This window comes from Apus apus, chromosome 13, assembly GCF_020740795.1.
Source record: "Apus apus isolate bApuApu2 chromosome 13, bApuApu2.pri.cur, whole genome shotgun sequence".
Lineage (NCBI taxonomy): Eukaryota > Metazoa > Chordata > Aves > Apodiformes > Apodidae > Apus > Apus apus.
In genome coordinates, this window is record NC_067294.1 from 495,609 (window position 1) to 517,553 (window position 21,945).

Below are 21,945 nucleotides of genomic sequence, written 5' to 3' on the forward strand. Positions count from 1 at the left end.
GACACGAAGCTACCAGGGACTGGCTTATTGCTTTATAAAGCTTTAGAGCAACCTTGAATATGAAAGATGTCAGATAAATCTAAACAAAACCTTTTTTTCTCCCATTTTAGATGATCTGCAAAGATTCTGTATTGAGATCTTTAGGCAGAGTGTGAAGGAGGAATGAGACTCCTTTCCCTCCTAAAATAAAGAGTGGATGCAGTCCAAGAGGTCAGTCTATGGTTATTATCTCAGCCTCAAATTCTGCTTCTCTCAGCACAGACCCTGTTTAGATTGCAGAGCGACAACGACCCAGTTAATTGCCCTCTCCTGGCAGAATCCTTTCATCTGGACGTGGACAGATGTGGGCAGAGGACTGATTTATGGCCCTGATAGCTTTTCAGAAAGGTGGGCAGCCCTGCTCAGAAGAAGCAGGAGGTGTCTTCATTATTTCTGTAGGGGTTATGCTGCTGCTGCCTGGTGTGGTGTGAGGAAGCCTGTCCCTAGGCAGCCTGTGGATTAGGGTACAGCTCTGGGCTTCTGCAGTGCCTGCCTGTGCTGGGAGGGCAGAGGGGAGGCTGCATTTACAGACACCTGAACGGGAATGCTGGGGACTCCTTGTATGATTGAGACTTACCAGAAAAATGTAAGCAGCAATTAACAAAAAGAGTAGGTTTCTCTTTTCCTTTTGGGCATGGGGGTGAGATGCAAAGTCCGTTAAAGTAGAGGCTGGCAGCACAGAGTGGCTCAGCACGATGCAGCTTCCTCACTGATCTCACTGGGCTTTTATTTGCTCATAATTCAGGGCCTGATGCTGCAGGTCCTACTGTGCTGGTGCAACCTAATTATGTGAGAGGAGCTTGGAAAGGCTGATCATTGCAGTGACACAGGTGAGAGCGGCCAGTGGCTGGTTTTAGCTCTAATTGTGCAAATGTTGAGAGCTGCTGGTTTTGATCTAACATCATTATATGGCAAGCCAGATGTTTGTGGTATGAATTCAGGCACATGCAGACATGCGTGTGTGTGCATGAGCTGGAGCTCAGTTAGCTCCCTGGGGAGTTCATGTTCCATAGTACTTTCTAAAATGAAAAATACTTTGTTTTGCAGTTAAGCTCTCTTTTTGTCTGTTCTATGCCTGGAGCTCCCTGCAGTGGGGCAGAAATCAGGTCAGGAACGTGCTTTATCTGTGTTTAGTTACTCTGATAACCTAATTTCTCTTTTTATGAACTCCCTTAGGTCCCTGAAACCCTGAAGACAGACCTTTCCAGTGCAAAACGAGGGGAAACCATCACTGATGCGGGTGGCACATCTTACTGCTGCTGTTAGCACAGGTGCTTTGTCTTCCCGTGTTTGTGCTTTAGCTTTTCAACTTGCTGCCTGCACCTCGTGTTTCTTTCCCGGGCTCATGTTCCGCACTCGTGCTGTCCCCCCAGGTCCCCCCAGGCTCCCCCTCACCTGCAGCGGGGTCCCGTGGGGCAGCTCGGCTTTCTCGCTGCTCTGGGTGGCCACGGTGGGGTTGCTGGAGCTGATCAGCACGGGGGAGCTGATCTCCAGCGCCTGCCGCTCGGAGGGCGCGTGGACCATCCGGTTGAGGGTGTTGAGGGCGGTGGTGATGGAGAACTGCCGCAGGCTCTTCCGCCGGGAGTCGGGCACCTTGGGGAACGCCGGCGAGTCCGCGCCCTTCGCTTTGGGAGACGCCGTCCGGAGGGACGCGCACTTGAACTGCGGGGACCAGTGGCTCTTGCTGGTCTGCAGGAGCTGCCGGGCGGTGGTGTTGGGCTGCAGGAGACAGAGGGAGACGGCGGGTTTCAGGAGGGACACATGGCACCCCCTGGAGACTGCTCAGGTGGCCCTTCTCCCTCCCCCCTGCCCGGCAGGGCAGCTGCAGGCAGATTCCAGATGATGTTACAGGCGATCTTTAAAAACTTGTGGCTCAGTCATTTCCTTGGTATGTTTTCAGTGACAAATCCTGCATGCAAAGTCACGGATGCAAAGCTGACAGCAGAGTTAGAATTGGTTTGAAACATGTGTTGCTTAGACAACCCGCTGCTGAGGCTGGGTGCTCCCCCCAGTGCTTTACAGAAGGTTTTGTTGTTTGTCAAGGCCTTGGCTCACAGGTGTGAGGAGAGCAGGAGAGCTGGCTGCCTCTCTAGCATCGTCAGAATCACTTCATCTCTGAGTTAAAGGGACATTTGGGCACGTCTGCCTCTCCCACTCCTGCTGACACACTTGGGTGCGTCTCGCAGCAGGACATCAAACCCGGCGGCCCATGAGCTTCGAGAAGGCCTTACTGATGGTGGCTTTCTGAGCAGAATTAGAGCCACCTAGCTACCTCTCTGTAGGCCAGAACATTCATGGCTTGATTCTGCTTCCCTTGAAAAAAACCCTGGCTTTTAAACCATTGGGCTTAGAGAGGGAAGAGACAGGCCCTGAGTTTGCATATGGGCAACCTTCAAACAGTATTTCTTGGAAAATGCTGATCACACAGTATTAATAGCAAAGGGCATGTGGTGACAATGTTTTTCACCACGATGACTGCCAGAGGAGTTAATCATGATTTACTGCTGACATTAACGAATTGCAAAACTTTGAGATTCTCACCCACTCATGTGAGGCAACGTGCCTGGCTCCTGGGAGGAAGGAGGATGACGCGGGCGCAGGAGCAGTGCAGGTGTCTCTCAAGCATTATCATTTTAAACAGGGATTGTTTTCACATTTCCCTCCCCCTCACTCTTTAAAGCAAGGTTTAAAAACCAGTGTGTGTGTGTATGTGCACTTATAAGCTGGCAATTTTGTCATTTCTATATGTAATTAACGTTAGCCTAAACAGGAAACTTTTTCCTGCCTTCTATAAACACTGGGGGATGAGATAAAATGGGGCAGAAAAAAGCCAGGAAAAGCCTTGCATCTCCCAAAGCAGACCTACCTCTGCCTTTTCCATAATTAATTTATCATTCTTGCTGGATTTGCACGGCCTCAACTAACTTACTCTGTTAATGCCAGACTAAAATGAGTAATAACTGAAGCTAAAATAATTTCATTAAATGAAAAGACATTTTTCAAAATATATTAGAGCTTCACGTAAGATGTTTTACTCATGTCCTTTTATAAAATAGCCACAAAGAGGCACTTGCTGTAATTATGATGATTACAAGTATTAATTTTATTTCTAGGAATTCTTGTTGGTGCTATTTACACCCTGCATCTCCAGCTAAACTGCAGGAATACCATTCATGTCTAGACCAGTGCTATCAAAACACTGCCAGGGAGCTAGTGGCTTAAAGGTCTCTGGAGCTGGAGCACTGGGAAGGCTGGGAATGCTGCCTGTGAGGGGCTGAGCTGGCATGGGGGAACACTTGTGGGGTGGCTGGGGCCAGAGTGACTAGGCTTGTCCCCCTGCAGCCCCTGGAAGCAGCTCAGGGACTGAGGGGCAGATCCCCCAGTGATCAGAGCTCCGAGAACAGTCACAACAAATGCTGTTCAATGTGCAATTTTGATATTTTGCCTGAATTTTGCATTTTTGCCCCCAGTTTTTGTCCTTGTTGTGGATGCAGTCCAGCAAGGGAGCAGGGAAGCCGAGTGCTTGCTGCAGGGCTGAGGGGCAGGGATGAGATGGCAGAAAGCTGAGGAAGGTGCCTCCTGCTAATAAGTGACTCCTGACCATGGGAGGACTGGCTGCCCAGCCTCTGCATCTGCACTAGCCTGATGCCAGCCCACCTTTCACAGCCCAGCTGCTGCTGCTGCTGTCTGATGCTGCTCTAAACTCAATTTTCTCATTTACTTCCTCCCTGTGGTCAGAAACCACAGCTGGCTCTTGGCTCCTGCCCCTGGCCAGCCACCCCACATCCAGTTCTGACCCCAGGGGACATCTGGCCTGTCCCACAGGTGCCCTCCCCTGCCTCCTCTTCCCACCTGAGAGCAGGAAGGGCTGCAGGGAGAGAGGTGCCTTCCCAGCCAGGGCAGTGCCTGCTCTGCCCTGCCTTGCCTCCTGTCACGCTGCAGGGACAGCTGGCTTTGCTGGGAGGTGCAGTTACTCAGAAAGCTTGTCCTCTGACAGTGAACACAAGCTCTGTAGCCTTTGGGCACTAAAGGGAGTGACAGCAGCAGTTCAGGTCCTGCTCTGCAAAGACAGGTCTCCAGCGGGCTGGGTGTGTCCCACCTGCAGCAGTGTGTACCCCCAGCTAACAACTGCAGGCAATTGTCTTTGCTGTGTCTTTCAGAGATCTCCTGGGAGTGCTTTGGTTCTGAGAGCAGGCTCCTGCCCTCAGCCTCTCCTTGCCAAGGACAACAGCTTGGGTGAGCTGAGCTGAAGGGGCAGTAGTGGCTGCTGCTGGTGGGCACTTGTGTCCCTCTCTGGATACCCCTATTCCTGCTCATAGCCCCATGTGCCTGTGGGGCAGTCCTGCGGGTTCAGCCACTGGCAGCAGGGTCTGAGGGGGTTTGAGGACCTTACTGATCTCCAAAAGAAGCTCCTATGGAGCTGGGGAGCAGCACAACACCTTACAGTCTACAGAAGATGGCCCAGCCCGTGTTGCCAGGGCCTGCCTGCTGTGAGGTGGTGTTACCTTGTGAAACGTCAGGCAGTCCTTGCCCTCGGTCTTGTCCCTGCCCCTCAGGTCACAGCTGTAGAGAGCTCTGCTGAGGGGTGGTGGCAGGGGCAGGTGCTTGATGACTTGCACAGAGCTGGCTGGGAAAACGCCGCTGATTCCGTTGACCTCCCCCAGGTACCAGTTCTCATCAAGCTGTCGGAGCAGCATGATGATGTCCCCCTTGTTGAACCTCAGCTCCCCGGGGTTGTGTCCCCGGTAGGAGTAGAGGGCCTTGGCCCGTGGGACCTGTGGGATGAGAAACAGCCCTTGCAGTTCATCCATGACAGCAAAGCTTAACATAGACAGAATTCCCCAAACACATTGGTAATTACTGGGAAAAATGTAGAGGTCTAAGACTTAGGCATGCACTTACTGGGATTAACTATCCACATCCTTTCTTGCTGTCTTGTTCTAATGAAGACAAGCTTCAAAACACTTATGCTAAATTTGTATCAAGATGAAAAGGAGGCTGAACTTGTTTAAGATTATTAAGAAACAATTAATGCCTTCAGCTAGTCTTCCTGTGGGATCTGATCGCCTGCTATAAGGTCTGCTCTGATACAATGTCTATTTTAGTGAACCCAAGTATTTCTGTTTCAGAATGGTTGGAGGTTGCAGCCGTTGTCCAGCTGACCTGGTGTCACCTGCAGTGGCCAGCTGTTCCTGTCTGGGAAAACACAAGAGAGGTGAGTGCAGATGGATGCTCTCCTGTGCTCATCTCCCTGCTTTAACACCGTGTGACCGTGGTTTTATTTCAGCCTTCAGTCTGGGTTGCAGGGAGAGAGGATTCCTACTGCTCCTGTTGTTGCAGTGTAAGATGAGAAAGCAGAGATATACCAGAACCAGAAGAGATGAAGGAACTTTGCCATCTTGACTCTTATCAAAATGAGACTAGAAAGTTCACTTAAAATAACTGCTTAACTGACCCTTATCTACGGTAGGGAACTGCATGTGATACCCCGGGTATCACAGCGGGTCGCTCAGCACTGCAGGACCCAGCGCTGCCCCTGGTGCTTTAGCCCCGCGGTGCAGCTCAAGGGCGGCCCGAGGGGCTGCCTGGGGGGGCTGCAGACACGCCGATGTTTTCTGTGCTCTCCGTAGCTGTCCTAGCGTTCCGGGCTCCTGTGTGCCTGAGATCAACAATACTGAGGGGCTTGATCTTTGCATACGTGTGTTAAAGACAAGGTGGAGACCCCTGCAGCACATCTGCTGCACTGGAGTACTGTGTCCCACACAAGTGCATCCTAGAACAAGCAAGCAACCTGTGTGTGTTTTTTTATTGCTATTTGCAACATTCCTGTTGTCTATGAAATGCAAAAGCTCTGTCCTTCTGCTGGCCCCTTGGCTGGAACTGCTGCCGCTCCTCTAACTTCTGCTCAGCCCCGAAGTGCTCAGGCAGTTGAACCTGATGATCATTGTAGGTCCCTTCCAGCTGAAATATTCCATTCCACATGCTAGAACACTATGAGAAGGTGTGCTGCCCTCGCAGCCCTCATCCCACTGTCTCTGCAGACAAGTTGTAAGAACAAGTATCTTCATGTGTGTTTGAAGCCTCAAGCACTTATCGGTGCTGTTCTGGCCCAGGCTCCTGCCAGCACACAGCATTTCCATCCTGTCCCGGATCAGTGGTCCATCCAGGCTCACATCCAACTGGAAAAAGTGACCAAGGCAAAGTGCTTGGCCCTGCTGCAGCACTGTGCCTCTGGGAGAGGTTTCTTCTTTGCTTGAGGCCAACAGGGAAGGTTTTTGGCAGGCAGACAGACAGCTGTACATTTTCTAAACTATTCTCTGAACTGTTAGATCTGCAGATATTGCTCTTTCCTTGATTGCACCAGATTCGAAGCTTTAATAATACTTTACATTGTTGTTAATTTTATTTAATCCCTTTTATTAACTGATCTGCTGTTTTGGGCTTTGGGAGCTTCACTGCCATTGGTAAGAATCTGGAAATAAGGAACAGATCCATTTTCTGGTGTCTGTCTGCTTTCAAAGACCTGGCAGTGTCTCCATCAAAGGATTTGGGACAGAAAAACAGTGTGAGAGTCTTGCCTGTCCCTCCTGTGCTGGGATCAGATAAAAGCCCCAGTTCTGCAGAGTTCAGCCCTCAGCAGCCATGTTCAGGAGCTCAGGAAGGTGGAAGACAGAAACTTTATGTTAAGTTTCCTGAAATGTGGAAAATTTTCTATGGAGATTATTTAGGTTTTGGGAAGAGAACAACTTCCAGCACTCCCAGACACTGATGGGAAACACATGGTAGGAAGAGAGAATCAAGAAGAGAAAAATTGTATGTTCTGCATTTACTACAAAGCAGTTTAAACAGGAAGCAATTAGTTTAGTGTTTAGTTCTAATTAACTCATTTTGTCTGTTAATTTGTGCTACTAGTAAACACACACACTTGGCTTAAGTGACACTGAAAGTGCATTGCTGGGAAAAGAGGAAAATGATGAAAGGGAGACTCAGGCCAGCTTTGCTCTCCTTCAGTGCCTCGGGCTCACATGGGAAACAGGGGCCGTGTCAGTGCTGGGACCAAGAAGCTGTCGCTGCAGGGACAGGTCCTTTCCCACACCGACAGACAGGCTGTGGGAAGAGAGCACGAAGGGAGGGCCAGAGCTCACCCAGAAAGGCTCAGTGACAGGCTGGTGTGAAACGAGGACAAGGAGCCCAGGAAGAGACCTTCAATTGCCTCGGGAGAGACCAGAAAACAAACAGGACTCATGCAAACTGCAAAAACAGGGCTTGGAAAGGAGGAGCACAAATGGATGGGAATGAGGAGAGAAGGGTTGCACAGCAAAATAAAGCAAAACATTAAAGACATCAAGAACAAGTTATGGAAATGTATTAAAAATAAGAGAAACTCTGAAATGAAATGCATGCCTATTACTAATTGGGAAAAGTGAACCAGTGATGGGGGCTGAGAGTCTGGAATATTCTTTCTTCAGCAAGAAGAAGGCTGATCAGATATTCTGTGAAATTAATTTTAATGAGACAGGAGGGGCAGGCTGGAATAAATAACCCAAAACTCAGTGGGATAGGTGTGGTTGTGACATTAGGGCTGGCTGAAACTCACCCCTTTGCTGGATGGATGGGCTGTTTGTTCCTCTAGCTGTAGTCACAACCTTCACTTCTTCACCTCATCTTTAACCCTTTTCTTCCATTTCGATGCCCTTTCAAATCTCACAGCCTGTTCTGCTTCCAAGATACCTGCTAAGCCTGGTTTTCTTCCCCATTGCTGTTTCCTGGAGCTTGCAGGAACCACTGACATCATCTCCCTCCTCACTTTATAGAGCAGAGCACTTGTATTCACTCACTGAAATTTGTTGCAGAACTTGTGGATCTAAGTGAGTAACAGTTAATATTAAGCTTACATGCTTCTTTAGCATCAAAAAAATACCCAGAATTTTTGTCTTTTGGGGCTAACTTGTGATTTCCAACACTTACAAGGCAACATTGGTGTATTTCTTCACAGGTGTTTTGTCAAGGAGTTATTATAATGCTGGTGGTCCTTTGCTTTGTACATTTTACCCCCCAAAGCTCCCTGGACCCCTGGGAAGGGCTGGGGGCTCTGGGGATTCTGTGCTCCTGCCCAGGGAGGGACAAGGGTGAGGAAAGGGGTCCTTGTTTGGCACAAGCCTCAGTGAACACCAGCTCAGAATGAAGGAATGGGAGGTGCTGCAAGGAGAGGCTGGACTGGGCACATGTTTTTGGCTGTATAATGAGGAAAAGTTGTAACCACACTGGACTGTTCCTGCACTTGATGACAAATGCTTTCAAAAGGAAAGGTTATTTGTAACTGCCAAAATATTCTTCTAAAAGCAAAAATTATGGAAAGTTAAAAAAAAGAGGAGGATTGGAAAAAGCCAGAGCAATGCAAAACATTTTGTTTTGGAATCAACTGAAATTAAGTCAAAATTAAGTTTTTTGAGGTCTTCACTTCATTAAAAAAAAAAAAAAATCAAGTAATTTTCTGAAGGCCCAACTCAATTTTTTTCAAGGTCTGTCTTTTTTGCCTTTTTAAAAACTTAGTCTGCTCAGGTACTGAGCCAAAACCATCCCACTGATTTCCCAACTTTGTTTAGGACATAAACCAAGCCTTTATCTACCCCTATGGAGCAACCAAGGTGATTTTTACTGTGCAGGGACCTTTCCTGCCCCACAGGCCTTTCACCAGATAAATCTCCAAGCTGAAGTTCTCAGAAGGACATACACCAGGGGCACCTAATTTTAACGTGTTCTTAAGACGTAGGAAAGACAAAGAAAAGCAACTAAACCTCCCTGCAGCCAACCACCCTGCTGTAGCTGGGGGCAGCTGGATAAACCCTCTGTGGGCAGCAGAGCTCATTGCTCGTCCTCCCTCCTGGTGCTACAACACCAGCAGCTGCATCTCAGCTCTGGTTCCTTTCTCAAGCTTTGGCTGGTTTCTGTCCGCTCTGGGATGTATTAGATCCTCTGCAAGGCATCTGTTTCCCTTTATTTAAAGTAGGTTAATTGCAATGGCAGAAACTGAGGTGCTAATTAAACCTGGTGATAAAGAGAAGGTGTGCCTGGAGGTGGCTCGCTCTGGGCTGAGGGCAGAGCGAGAGGCTTTCTTGGGTGAGGACACGGTCCTGGGTGCGGGGGGAGGAGGGACCTGGTTTGTGTTGGACTTTTCTCCCATTAGCCTGTCCAGGTGCTTTTTGCTAATCCATGGCAGCTTTTTCCTTTAGTGGGTGGTAGTGGCAGGAATTGTTCAGCCAAATATTGCAGTTATTGGCACACTCCTTAGCTGCAGGGCTCAGTGTGTCCTTAAAGTCACTTGGGAAAACACGATGAGAAGCTCCGTCAAAAACTTGACTGAAGGTTGTTGTAAGTTTGTGTGGAATATTTGCTGCCCAGTAGCAGAGGGGCAGCAAGTATGAAAAAAGAACACCACTGGTGAATGGAAAAGGCTTTTCCCCCTGGTGCTGTGCACCACTGCAGCTGCAGTAGTAATGCTAAATTAAATAGATGGAATAGAGGGGAGGCTTTCATGTTCTCTGGTGTGAAAGCCTCTGCAATCACTGGGAAGATGAGTAGAAGGGAATGCTGTACTACACCAAATGCCTGCTGATGCTTTTCAGGCTCTTGAGCAGAGACCAATGGGATAATTTCCAAGACCTTGGGCTGAGGGCAGTCAGTCCTGAACCCAAACCCATGTGGGTTTCTGTGCTGAGGAAAAACTGCTTTTCTGCCTGAGGTGCCCCTGCCTGCTGCAGAGCTCTGCCTTTTCCTCTCTGTTTTGTGTGTGGTGGCAACTTTTTCAATGCTGCCTCATTTTTCCTGATTTTTTCCTCCCTCTCTTTTCTTCTCCATAGTGTTCAGTGAGACATGACCCTGCTATTACCATGCCCCCTGGGAGGTATTTCAGGCTCTCTGAGGGGCTGCAGACCCAAGGTGTCCCCCTCACCAGGGGCTGGGACATCCCTGGGGAGCTGTTGGGAGAGCCCAGGTGAGAACGTGCAGCAGGTGAACTTGGGAAGCTGGAACCAGAAACTCCCTCTGGCATCAATGCAATGTCACGTGCAGTCCTTGGGAATTATATTTTTCTCTCCTTGGCCACTGCACCAGCAGGGATGGTCATGGCAGATGCACCTCAGTACCCTTCCCCTCTCTCAGTGTAGATGAGGACGATAGGGGAGAAAATATTATTTTTTAACAACTATTTTTGGCATTTGGCATCAGCTGCACCAGGGCAGTCATCCAATACATCTGAGCCTCCCTCTGCACAAAGCAAAGAAGCAAATTAAAAATATGTCCATGTGTGTGAGGAAGCAATTCAAAGCTTCTCTTCGTAGCTGGGAGAAATGCACACTATAATTATCTGAAACGAGCTAGTTATAGCTTCCTCGTTACTGGCAGTGGGTTAATGTAGGAGCACACACTCATAGCACTGGTGTGTAAAAAAACCCAAAACAACTTAAGAATAAGTGTGCGAGGCCAGGTGTGGGTCACCAGGGAGAGACACAAACAGCTGTCCAGAAAGGAGGGGAGCACAGGCAGGGAGCACAGAGCAGGGCTGGATGCTGTGAGCACCTTGTCCTGGGCCATTCCAGCCAGCCCTGTGGTGCCACCATCTGCAGGGGCAGCCTGAGCTGCTGCCTGTGACACCCCGGGTGGGCGTGAGGATGTCCCTGCGCTGCGCCTGGGGCTCATTGGCCCCCTCACAGGTTTCCAAGCATGGCTCACAGCACGGCTCAAAGCAGGACACAGCTAACAAGGGGGGATGGGATCCTCCTGCTTCACAGCGCTCAGACCTCACCCGTGTCGACGGCTGCGTAGATGAACAGACGGGATAAGTGACAAATCAATCCTTGGAATAGCTTATTGCTGTTGATGTCCAGGGGAGCTTCCTTCCGCACCCAGCGTCTTTGCAGGACGTACTGAGGGCCTGGGCCTGGTCCCATGGGACCCCATGCCTGAGGAGATGCAGGTGGTGGCGAGGGGAGATGTGGTTTGCAAGGCCCCCGTGGGAGGCAGCACAGCCCCCTGTGCTCTGTGTCCAGCCTGCTCTGGTGCTTCCTCCTCTGTGCAGGAGGCTGAAATATCCGTGCTGGGCAGAGACAGCTCCTGGAGACACTTGATTTCTGTAACACTCAACAGCCTCCTGGAGAGGAGCAATTTAATTCTAGGAAGTGCCAGGAAGAAAAGTCCAGTCCTGATGTCTTCCAGCTTGATTTCTCTCCCACGAGGAGCTGTGGGTTCAGTTTACAAGTGCTTTCTGGTGATTTTTTAATTTTGGAGGCATTTGGAGCAGGGCTGGTGTCGGTCAGAGGGGACTGGAATGTGGATGTGCTGCACAGGGTGGTGTCAGGGCTCCTGGAGCCAGGATTCACCAGGACTTGCTCTTCAGGGAAACATGTCAAATTGGCTCCTGCAAGCCTCCAACTCCATTGCACAGGCTCTACACCTGGGTAGCAGGAGCCCAAGCAGAGCCTAAATATTAAACTGCACTGAGGTGCTTGAAAGAACCTCCCATGCAGTCAGCTGCTGCTGCAGAGCAAAGAAGGGTGAGTACCAAAGAATGAAGGAAGATCTTCCTACCAATCCCATCTCCTTCTTTTTGAGGAATTGCACAGTGTGAGGAGGCAGTATGCAATGGGGGAGGGCACATTTCATTGCCCCAGACCTACATGTGAGCACTAGAGGAGAACCAGGGCAGATGAAGAAATGTTAGAGCATCTTCACTCTGTGGCCCAGACTGACCTATCCACCTCTGCAGAGATGCCTGAATGCTCAGTGCAGGAAGCTGCACAGCACAGGGACAGGTTGTTCCACAGTCCACCTGGAAACATCCAGACTATCCAATGTCTGTAGGAAATGGAAAGCTTGTGTCCCAACCCCACGGTGCAGGGGGAGGGTGGTGAGGGCAAAGGTTTGTGTCCGCAGAGGCTGCTGCGCTGCCGTGCACAAGCACAGCAGACATCCCTGCCCTAGAGAGCAGGTCTGAAGAGATCATTGGCACAGATGAAGGGTGCAGATACTGTCTCTGCCTTATCTGTGGGGATAGGACCAGTGGGAGTGCGAATGACTTGCCTGGAGGCAGGCAGTGAGTGCAGGACAGATCTGAGAGCTCAGCTCAGGCCCTGCCACTGCTGAGCAGTGGTTTACACACCGGGAAGGGAGAGCTGGTCATTATCTACATCCTGATGCCAAGGACGTGCTGGCTTTTCATAGAGATAATCGGTAACAACTGCTGTCCACTATGATTACTAACTTTCTGCCTTCAGCATCCTGCCACAGGCTGCCAGCATTTCAACGGGATAAACGATGAGATGAAGGAGCCCAACATCCTCCCCTTTGTGTGCTCAGCTAGCACAGTTTTGTGGCTCTTTAGGATCCAGCTGGATAAAAAGAGCTATTTGAATGTAAATTAATTGCCATTACAATTCTGTTTTTCTGCTTTTCGGCAGAGGAGATAACTTCAGCCTTGTCACAGAGAACAAAACCATCAAAAGTGAACTTGTCATTTCAGTCTCTTCATATAATTAGATTCTGAGGATTCAGGCAGTTGGGTGTTTCTGCGTTACTTCTTCCCTGAGGCAGATTGCTCCTGTCTTCTAAGCACCCTGCCCCATGAGGAGCTGGCCTTCATGGGGGAAGCTGGAGATGTGAATTGTATGGATTTAGCTGGGTATGGAAAACATTGTCATACTTTACAGGTGCAAGTGGGTGTGATTTGCAGACGGACGAGATGAAAAGCAACTGAAGGAGCCAGCAGAAGCAGGTATGGGAGCCCGTTGCTGAGATGCTGGGGCTGGATTCTGTGCTGCCACGTCTGTGCACCTGTGGCTGCTGGTGGGCGATGGCCGAGCTGAGCCCAGCACTGACACCTCTGCTCACTGACACAGCTGGCAGAGCTGGCACAGGGCACAGCAGGGTGATGGAGGCTGGCAGAGCCAGGGGCCAGCATGTGTGAGCTGCGGTGTCTGCACAAAAGCTTTTCAGGCTTCTTCCACCCCTGGGTGCTGCTATCAGATGTTTTTGTCTCTGCTGCAGTCAGCAATCTCGGGCAGTGGTTAAGTTGTGTGTCATGGTTTTAAGCCGCACGGAAAACAAACTGTGTCAGCCCTCGGCGTGCCCGGTCATGATGCTCTGCCTCAGCACCGCGCTTCTCAGAAGTGGCTGTTTACTGTGCAGGGAGGGAACCTGCGTCCTGCTCCCTCCTCCTGCTGCTCCTGAGCCCTTTCCCATTGGCTGGGTGCTCTCCCTGTGTGTGCTGGGAACGGGAGCAGCGTGTCATGTCACTGCTGGTCTGGGCAGCAGGGTTGAGGCTGCCCTGGGCACGGGGAGCCAGGTGCTCAGCCAGCTGGGACGGTGCTGGTGGCAGGAGGGGACAGGGGTGTTGGTGGTCACCCCACGGGCAGCAGGTCTGGGTGTCTCTGATGTGTGCCTGCCACTGTTCAAAGCTGCCAGAGCCCTGCTCCTTCTGATTGCCCAACAACTCAGGATCTAGTTTTCATGTCATGTCAGGAAAGTGCTTAATTAGTGACCTTAGCCTGCCACTCTGCCTGGCAGCCCTTTTGATGGTAAGTCAGTGACCGTCATGAAGTGATGCCCAAGACCAGGGAGGACACTGCCTGCTGGCCTTGGACATCCACACCTTGCCCAGACCTAGGGCTGGAGAACGGAGCCACTCTCCCCTTTCTGTATTTCCCCATTTCCTAGGGGAGACCAACTGCCTCTGTAGCCCAGTTACACAAGACACAGGTGAATGCTATTTCCCAGCAGGTGAGGCTTGCTCCTTCCTCCCTGCAAAACCAATGAGGAATTCTGGGCCCATCAATTGTTCAGGGCACAAAGGAAACCCTCTTAAAGGGGTTGGATTGCCAAAGGAAATGTTTCTCTTCAAAGCTGTCTTCTAAATTGTGTCCCCTGTCCTGGCATCAAAACAAAATGGAGGTTCCACACTCAAACATCCACTTACAAAATTATTAAAAAAAAAAAAAAAAAAAAAAAAAAGAAGTCACGGTTCTTTATTAGTTGGCACAGTGCCTTGCACAGGGGAGTCCTGCTGCTAAATGAGGTTTGAATGCCTGAGAACTAATAGCAGCAGAACAAAGCCCAGCATTTAAGAGCAGGCACCAACTGCAGTTTTTCTTGTGAGAAGGGCAGGGGAAGAGTAAAGGAGAGCAGGATAAGGTTTAGATGGCAGCAGTGGATGCATCTTCTCCCTGCCAAGATCCAGCCTCACCCCTCTCAGGATGTTTTTTAGCTCCAGCCTGGGCACACAGGCAGAGCTGCATGTGGACATGCCTCCTACTCCTCTCCCCTCCCTTCTGGAGGGGAGAATCACAAACTCAGGCCAATGACCAAGTTTGTGGAGCCAGGGATGGTGGCCAGCCACCAGAGGGGAAACTCTGTGAGAAGAGGAGGACTCCCAGACTTTCAGCCTCCTCACTGACCACGATACTTAGCAGGTGAAGACACACGCTGAGAAACTCTGCTGTTCTATTCCTGACTTGCCATCTGAGCCTGACTCATTGCCTTGGTAACAAATTAAAACACTTTTATGTGTTTGCAGCTTGGTACCTTATTTTGTAAAACCAGGGAAACTGGCTCCTGGTGCTGGCCATGGAGGTCCTGGCTTTTTCCTGCCCCATGACATTGCGCCAGAGCTTTGGGAGTGGCTGGAGAGGTGCTGGAACAGGAGCCAGCACGGTGGGGCTGCAGGGACACAGCCAGGAGTCCCTTTGTGGCAAAGGGGCAATCGATGCCTCTCTGTGTTTTCCAGGTGCCAATAAGGGGGTCAGCTGGGAATGGCCATGCCTGCTGCGTCTGCTCACCCACCGACAGCGCCGAGGGGAGTTTGCTGGTCGTGGAAATGACTTGGGCAGTTGTAAGATGATCATGGAGCACCCAGCCTGCTGCAAAGCCACCCATCATGCCAGGTCCTGGCTGGAGAACGACAGACCCATCTCGCATTTACAGTGCAATGGGGTGTTTCCTCCTCCATCCCATCAAAACAGTATTTTCTTTTTAATCTTTCCATAGGGAACCTGACGTAACCCTCGTGCCCTGACTCCCCAGCTGCGGTTCTGCCCGACACTCCTCACCAATGGAACGGGTGGCTCAGGCTCCTGGCACGGGAAACACCAGCTCTTCCTCATGGCTGCAGCAACGCTCACTGCAAAGCTTCCCACTGCTCTGCTCCTGGATCTGCTGTCGTTGCACAGACAGCTCTTGGGGTGTGTATTGTCAGGCAGTCTGCGAGATGACTTCACTGTCTCTTTGCAGTAGATAAAAGTGCTAAAACTACATGCAAAGGAGAAAAAGGCAGAGGACGCTGTCCTGTGCAGGGCCAGCACTGCCAGAACAGTCCCTTGGGTCACACTCAGTGCTTTTTTAGGCTGAGACAAACTCTGGTGGGATGTGGCTGTGGAGGAGCTTTGTGGCAAGCCCTTTCTCCCAGAAGGCCATACAGAAATTTTAGCCAAATAAAAGCTCAGTTTTCAGCTGAGGGGCCCTGTGGCACCAGCAGCACCACCCACAGCAGCTGCTGGGTGCGTGGGGTGGAAAACCACTGTTTTTTTCCACTGGTTTCCCTCTCTGGAGGAAAAGGAGCCAGTGCCACCTCCTAAGGCACAGCCAATGTGCCTGTGCAGGGTCTCTACCATTTGTAACATCTGCTTAGCTCTTGTCCATCCTAAAGTGATATGATGTGTTATGAGGTCATTACTGTGTCTGCACAAGGAAGAGTTTGGTTTTGTTTGGGTTTGGTTTGTTTTTTGGGGGGAGGGCAGAGAGGGTGGTTTGCACAGTGAGTGGGTCAGGAAACATGTTTGCCTCCTCTGGCTGCAAACGTGAAGGTTGCTTTCAATAAGGTTTCAAAAAAGATCCAGCAATCCAAGTCCTGTCTGTCAAACTCAAAAAGAACCTGGAGATGTTTCTCGAGTAGAAGAAAATACCAAGACACAGGCACTATATATAGACGTCCATGTGAAGGTGGCAACGTTGGAGTTTGGTGTATTTTTATCCCAATAGAGGTGTTATCTGTCTATCTCCCATGATATGCTGGAGGGGGGAGTTACAGCACTAGGTTCATGTGCAGAGAAAATAGCCAGAGTCACGGTTAAATTTGTGTGGTCTGTGTTTTCCAAAGCCAAGCTGCCATGCTCACAATTTTTCTCCTCTGGCTCACTGCCCTGTATTTGTTGCATGACAAAGTTCATCATCCAAGTAGCTGTTTAGTGGCCTGGGTGAATTTTTGCCATGCTTAGGGTACAGTTTAGGTCTGCTACTCATCAGAGAAGTACGGGCGTTCTGTGGAGACCTCGGCACACATGATCTTTCTGTTCTCTCACCAGCAGCAAAGCCGTGTTTAGCTGACGTTGGGGCTGCAGCCAGATAAGAAGGATGCTTCAGCACAAGACGTAACCACATCTGGCACATGCCAGGGGCGGTTCCTACCAGTTCAAAGGCTTCAGCGTCGATTATTTACTCATTCACCTCCTAGCAAATCCTTTTATTCTTAAATTCCAGACAGTTTATTATGTGGAGATCCTGAAAATCCAAAGTCTTGTCCTCTCTGCATAGATGTTAAAACCTGGCCAGACGTGCCAGGAACAGCTGGGGGCAGTGGCCCTGCCTCCCTGCAGCTCTGCCCGCGCGGCTGCTCCCAGGGTGGCTCAGGCCAGAGATAGACAGACCCAGGATGTGCCCACCCCATGGTACCACATAGGAGGCAGGTTCAAAAGTGATTTAAATGCTAGCAAATGAGAAATAGTATGGGATGGGCTGTAATTAGTATATTCCTTTTTTTTTTTTTTAAAGGCTGGCTCCATTAAATTCCTCACTGCAAACCGAGTACTGTATTACTGCTGATTCTGCAGCTCTGCTGGGCCTGCCTGCACTCCTCTTTTCGAATTATATGAGTTCTTGGCTTGCTTGGTGACAAAGGGATTTATTTTACTTTTTTGTCTTCAAGGATGCTCATGAGATGAAGAGCAAAAAGCTTGGCAAGGAAACATCCCTGCTGAGAAGACAAACTTTGATCAAACTTGTGATTTTCTCAGCTCCATGGAGTAAAGGAAGTTTATTTATAGAACGACTTCTTTGGTAAAAACAAAACACATCCTGAATCCTGCTTTTGATGGCGTATCTGGCTGCAGTGCAGCGTGGTGCACGGTAATTGTATTTGCTTTGTAGCATGAAGTGGTGTAGAGTATTAGTGGTAATTAGCAGTCTGTGCAGATTGGGGCAGTTGGGAGAGCACACGACCTTCCACTGCAGTTGCAAATGAGAGCTGTGTTTGAGAGTACCCAGGAAGGCGACTGTGCTGGGATCTCCTCTAGCGGAGGAGCTGCTCTCCCTCTGATTTGTGACAAAACCATCTGCTCTGTAGTTCAAGCCCTTTGGAGGCCTCTGCTCACCCAGGGTTCTTCAGATTAATACCCTGAATCTGTCACCACGGTGACAAGCCACCCTCACTGCTGCCTTGCTTCTGCCCTGCACAGGCCCTCCCAAGCAGTCCCTGCCACAGCCTGGGGACACGCGGCTGCTGCCAGTGCCGGGGGGGTCCCCAGGCACTAATGCCCCACTAGAGCACCTAAAAGGACATCTGCTCCTGCCTACATGTATTTAAAACCGCCAAACCCAAACGTGACTAATAGGTTGCATTCTTCACCTTGCAGCTGAGGATTCCAAAGTGTTTTATAATTAATTAACTAATTAAGTCTAAGAGCGTTTCAGTTAACGTGGTTTTATGTCCCTTCTCTCAGCCCTGTGCCCCTGCAGGGAGCTGGCCCAGCCAGGGCTCCCTCACCTGGTGCTCCCTGGCTCTGCCCAGTCCCACCAGCTTGGCCTTGAAACACTTCTGGAAGCTGCAGACTGAGGGAGGTCACCATTATACCTTGGCAAAAACAAGTTCCTACCTGTCCTGAGAACTAGGCAAAAGAAGAGTGAAACGGGTGAGAGGGAAGAGCAGATGAGTGTATTTGTACTTTTTTATCTGGGTCCGGGGGAGCTCGGAGGTATGAGGACAGACTGCCCAGCCCCTGCTCCCCCAGCGGGTGCTGCAGCCAGGCTGGGCTGTGTCACCCACCTGCCCCTGCTGCCCCAGCCCCTCTGGGAGAGCATCGCCCGGCGCCTCTGGGGACTGAGCTACATCTCATCTCAGCTGAAGCCTAATTTCTGGCTGCAGAGGTTCCAGGCCGGCTCTCTGGGACGGCTCAGGCTCTGCCGCCGAGCACGCCTGCCTGCCCAGCCCCAGCCAGGCGGGGCCCCAGGAAAAGGACCCGAGCTGTGTGTCTCAGGGCCACACTGCCACACTTTCCACTGGGAAAACCCGAGACAGGAGCTCCTCAGAGATGCCTGTTTTGACGTGCCACCCATCCAAGATGACTTATCGTCGCCACAGAGATTCCCTGGCCGATGCACAGCCGCTGGTCCCACGGGACTGAGGGACCTACCGCAGCACTGCCCGCCCCGGCCACCTCCAGGGGGGACAAAACCTGCCCGGGTCTGCCTGGAAGTTTATAGCTCTGCACTTCTGAAAAGCGCTCTGAGGTTTAACAGCCATTTGAGAAAAGCTTTTGAATGTTATGAAAGGGTTTGTAGAGACATTGCACAGAAGAAGAGTTCAGGAGGGACAAATGGGAATCCAGGATGTGAAGGTGAAGCCACATGGCAGTCTCTACCCCAAATGCAGTCTGAGCCAAGCTCCTTCAACAGGCCTAATATCATGTTCTCATTGTTTAAGAAAAGCTTTTGTACTGTTACAGATAATGACAGAAACAACTTAGAATTTTAAAATCAGCCTAGCAAATAATTCCCAGATAAAGTTAGTAACTCGAATTTAATACTTTCCATTAGTGAACCTCTAAGTATTTTGCTGGGACACAAGCATCATTACATGCTCCCCTTCCTTTTCTAAGGCTGGGGAAACTGAGGTGCAGTGACGGGAAACACCTTTCTCCACCTCTAACAGTTACAGCTCTGCAATTACTGCTGTAATTGTCATCAGTCAAAATTCAATATATTGCCCGAAAGTCAAAGTGCCTGAAATGCGCCCTCCCCAGAACTCATGAAGCACCTGAAAACCCCTGGGGAAAACAGCTGCTGTGAAGTTTTTGTAAGAAGAACAAGCTGGGTTTCCCGCAGCCTGAGAGTCACTGCAATTGCTGTTGTGATGAGCTCGGAATAGTCAGATACCACAAGGAAACAGCAGCCAGATTTGCAAGCAAAACGATCTCTCTTACTTCAAACATTTCTGCAGTCCTGCTAACAGGAAAGTTTCATAGCTCTTGGCACTCAAAAAGAAAGCTTTCTATGCTGACGGACAGAGTAAAAAACGTGGACAGTCCTTACCCCTTCCATGTGGACCCTGGGATTTGTTGCCAGCCGGTGCTGATGAAGCTGCAACCCTCTGGGAACTCTCCTGATGGAGGCAGGGGAGGACAGGACCCCCGACCTCTGGATTGTGCCAAACCTGGTAACACTTTGTCCACACCGGACTCCATCCAGGAGACGAATGAGGAGCAGGTTGGAGGGCAGCTGCTCGATGCTGCAGAGCACCAGGGTCCTGCACTCGGGGCACCTGAGCTCCTTTTGGGATTTCAGGATCCTCTGCAGACAGGGCTTGCAGAAAGTGTGCTGGCAAGGCAGCACCTTCGCTGTGGCATCGAGCTTTTCAAAGCACACAGGACACTCCAACAGGTCAAGGAGAGCTAAATCATCCATTTTCAGCGCAGCGCTCTGTCAGGAGTGGAGCCGGAACCATCCACATGCCCCATCCACCGGCGCGGGCTGCCACGCTGTCCTGCGCCCGCGGGAGCCGCGCCGGAGTCCTGCGCTCAGGCAGCTATCCTGCAAGAGGGAGAGGGAGGAGGGAGAAAGAGCAGAACTTGACTGCTGGAGTATGTAATACATCCCACCTACATTGCAAAGCAGTGCCTCACCAGCCAATTTGCAAATGTATACTTTGCGCTCACATCCAAGTTTGAAGTGAGTCACTCGTGACTCAGTCCGCGGGGGGACGGCGTCCGGGCTGACGCCAGAGGCAGGAGCCCCGGGTCCTGCTCCCCGGGCGGCAGATCCCGTAGCTCGGAGGGGCCTGCAGGGTCCCCCCCGGGCCGGGCAGGGTGCCCCCCTGGCCGGGCAGCGCTGGCTGCAGCAGGACAGGCGTGCACAGCCCTGCTCGGGCTGCACTCCGAGCTGCCCTTAACGCTCCCTGCACATCCTACCTGACACGACAGAGAAAAATTTACCAGCTCAGGAGATAAGAGTCCAGGATAAACATCAGACTGGACCTGTTTCCTCTGGGCTCCGGCTGAAGGCAGCTGCTTGCTGCACGCCTCTCTCGCACACCTACACGCCTCGTTTTTCAGATCAGTCCCAATTAAGCTCGCTCTCTACCCGTTTTGCAGCAGTTCTATAAAAAGTCCTTCAAACACAAGCGCTCTCTGGAGGTACCTGGCAGGGAGGCGAGGCGCTCCGCAGTGCCATCCTCGCCCGGTTTGGCTGCCTCAGCTCTCTGAAGCAACCCAAGACGATTATTCCTCCCACAGCCTGAAGTCACTCAACCCGTTCAGCTCCCCCGGCGCTGCGGGCTGGCAGGACCGAAGCGCACACCGGGCCGGGATGCAAGCCCGGGCTTGCGGCAGCGGCGCGGCCCCGCAGCGCCGGGGGTGCTGAGCGGAACGGAGCTGGAGCTGAGGCTGGCACGGCGGCTGCCGGGTGCCAGGCCCGAGGTGGCCGTGGCTTCCTGCTCCTGTGCTGGAAGCAGGGAGTGAGGGCTCCGGCCGCCTCTTCCTACAGGTGCTCAGCTCAGCAGCAGCTGCTCTGAGGGATGAGGGACAAACCTGTTGTGGGGGCTGGCACCCTGTGTGACTTCCAGTGCCATCCCTATGGGCTCCAGCAGCTCCCAGCTGCTGGGCGAGGGGCTCTGTGCTGGGCTAGCCACAAGAGGGTGATGAGAGTGTCCAGATCCCACCACTGCTCCCTGTGGGATGTGTCCCCATGCACTGCCTGGAGATCCAAGCCCAACAGCAGCAGCGTGGGGTCGGCCGTGGGCACCTTTCCCCAGTGAGAGACCAGCTGTGGCATGGGAAGGCCAGAGGGACCTTTCACAGTGTCCATGATTGGCATTCACTTTATCAGCTGAATTTCTATCTCAGCTCTGCCTTGCTCACACATACTGATGAGCTGCCTAACACAAGAGCAGTGAAGACCTAAGACTTTTCCTTACAACCCCTGCCATATCTTAGTCATGTGTTTACAACCTACAAGTAATACAAATACTAGACAAGAAGACTGTAAATCTGAAGGAATGGTTTCTACTTGATCCTCTCACAGATAATGTCACCAGAAGGCACATACATCCCTTCCCTTTTCTCAGGACTCAGAAGTCCAGCGTGTAAAGGGTTAATATGTTTTTTAAAAAAGTGTTCTTCCCCCAGATCATGATTTTGCAAAAAAAAAGTTTTGTTTTGTTTTGTTTTTTAAACAGTGGCCATTTGGCTAAATTAAAATGTTGACAAACATCTTCAGGATAATGCAAGAAACCAATGACCTCACTCTTTCATCTCGAGTTTCCTTTATACTTTGGCATTTCTCTGCAGTCTGTCATATGTTGATTTGTGCTTGGCTGAGTGAGTGCACACTTTTTAATGAATGATGTTGTAAATAATATCATCTCATCTACTGATGTTTTTAAATGCAATGCATGACATAGACTATATTGAAAACAAGGGTTTTGAAGGTTGTATTTCTTTTTTACATATTCTTCCATATTTGTGCTCTGTGATTAACACTCGTTCTATTTTCATCTGATTAGAAAGGAAACAGAATTATGAATTATCCTGCAGTGGGCAAGAGGAGGAAATGAAGTTGATCGGCTGGTTTTGTGCACACCAGTTAATGCTA

The 21,945-nt window shown here is 50.7% G+C and overlaps 1 protein-coding gene across 1 annotated transcript in view; it reads right to left on the reverse strand.

Annotated features, from left to right (window-relative positions):
* The window catches only part of SH3RF2 (SH3 domain containing ring finger 2), a 29,313-nt gene extending 9,495 nt beyond the window's left edge, over positions 1-19,818 (reverse strand). The window contains exons 1-3 of the mRNA XM_051631215.1: positions 19,390-19,818; positions 4,545-4,814; positions 1,435-1,758 (exon numbers count right to left, since the gene is read on the reverse strand). Coding sequence (XP_051487175.1) covers positions 1,435-1,758; positions 4,545-4,814; positions 19,390-19,761 — 966 coding nt within the window. The 5' untranslated portion in view covers positions 19,762-19,818. The remainder of the gene's footprint in view (positions 1-1,434; positions 1,759-4,544; positions 4,815-19,389) is intronic.
* Between the last annotated feature and the right edge of the window lie 2,127 nt (positions 19,819-21,945).